This window comes from Pyxicephalus adspersus, chromosome 6 (genome assembly GCF_032062135.1).
Source record: "Pyxicephalus adspersus chromosome 6, UCB_Pads_2.0, whole genome shotgun sequence".
NCBI lineage: Eukaryota > Metazoa > Chordata > Amphibia > Anura > Pyxicephalidae > Pyxicephalus > Pyxicephalus adspersus.
Window position 1 is genome coordinate 107,962,381 of NC_092863.1, and position 1,534 is coordinate 107,963,914.

Genomic DNA, 1,534 nt, shown 5'->3' on the forward strand with positions numbered 1-1,534 from the left:
CCCTCCCTCATACAGAGGACTGAACCTCCCCTATACACCCCCCCCCCACACACAGAGTACTGCACCTCCTCTATACACCTCCATACAGAGCGCTGCGCACCTCCTCTATACACCCCCATACAGAGCGCTGCGCACCTCCTCTATACACCCCCCATACAGAGCACTGTACCTCCTCTATACACCCCCCCCCATACAGAGCACTGCACCTACTCCATACACCCCCTCTCATACAGAGCACTGCACCTCCTCTATACACCCCCCCTCATACAGAGCACTGCACCTCCTCTATACACCCCCATACAGAGCACTGCACCTCCTCTATACACACCCCTCATACAGAGCACTGCACCTCCTCTGTACACCCCCATACAGAGCACTGCACCTCCTCTGTACACCCCCATACAGAGCACTGCACCTCCTCCATACACCCCCCATACAGAGCGCTGCACCCCCTCCATACACCCTCCCTCATACAGAGCACTGCTCACCTCCTCTATACACCCCCCATACAGAGCACTGCACCTCCTCCATACACTCCTCATACAGAGCGCTGGGCACCTCCTCCATACACCCCCTATACAGAGAGCACAGTACAAGATCTTTATTATTTACATCACATATTCATATGGGCAGATTCCCTCATACAGCTGAAGGTTATCCCCAATTTCTAATAGACAATCAATAATTAGTCTTCAGTGTCTGAGATAAAACAACAGACGAGCATATAATACACGTGTTATAACAAGTCTGTGTATGGGGGGGGTGTATAATGATAAAACATTATCATATACCGGTGTGATACTGACACAATCTACATGTATTTCATATATTCTGACCTATATTATACAGGAAAGTGTCTTCTATGACTAGATGAATTATTATACCCTGGCTAATACTGATCTATAATAAATAATTATAGTATATAATAATCAGCTATAACATACACACATTCCACACACTCACCATGAAGATCTTACGTTCTCCTTTTTGTTTGATGTATTCTTTTGGCAGAAAATCTTTCAGGCTGTAATGAAGAAGTGTCTGCTGTCATCCTTAAAATAGCTTGTGAAATACATGTAAATACATACGTAGATGTGAAAGAGAACATTATTATGCGCTGTATTTGTAAATGATTCCCCTGTAAATAAGAGCATTATCTATGGTGCCTGATGTGCTTGTTTATTAATTGGCCACTAGGTGGCAGAATGCGTCCTCATATGAACTAAATTGGATTGGCTGTGAGCGAAAACACGGCGGGATTGATTGGAATATACTGCCCCCTATGTGTTAATGTGGATATCTTTACCTCTCCTAATGCTAGTCAATCAAGGAACCAGAGTGCGGCCTGAATACCTGAGGGAACCAGATTGGGGAAGAGGGGGCCTGCCTTAAAGGGAGAAACCAGATGATTGGGGAGGCACCCAAACAAACCTGACTTGGGGTAAATCTGATCTCTCTGCCCCTCTTGTAAGCCATGCAAACCCCACACTCCTTCCACTACCCCATCCTGCATCCACTGCCACATCCACTGCCC

General features: G+C 46.2%; 1 protein-coding gene across 2 annotated transcripts in view; it reads right to left on the reverse strand.

Annotated features, from left to right (window-relative positions):
- The window catches only part of TLN1 (talin 1), a gene marked incomplete in the record, with an annotated part of 33,219 nt that overhangs the window by 27,133 nt on the left and 4,552 nt on the right, over positions 1 to 1,534 (reverse strand). For both annotated transcript variants that reach the window (XM_072413635.1, XM_072413634.1), the window contains 1 exon segment: positions 964 to 1,024. In XM_072413635.1, coding sequence (XP_072269736.1) covers positions 964 to 1,024 — 61 coding nt within the window.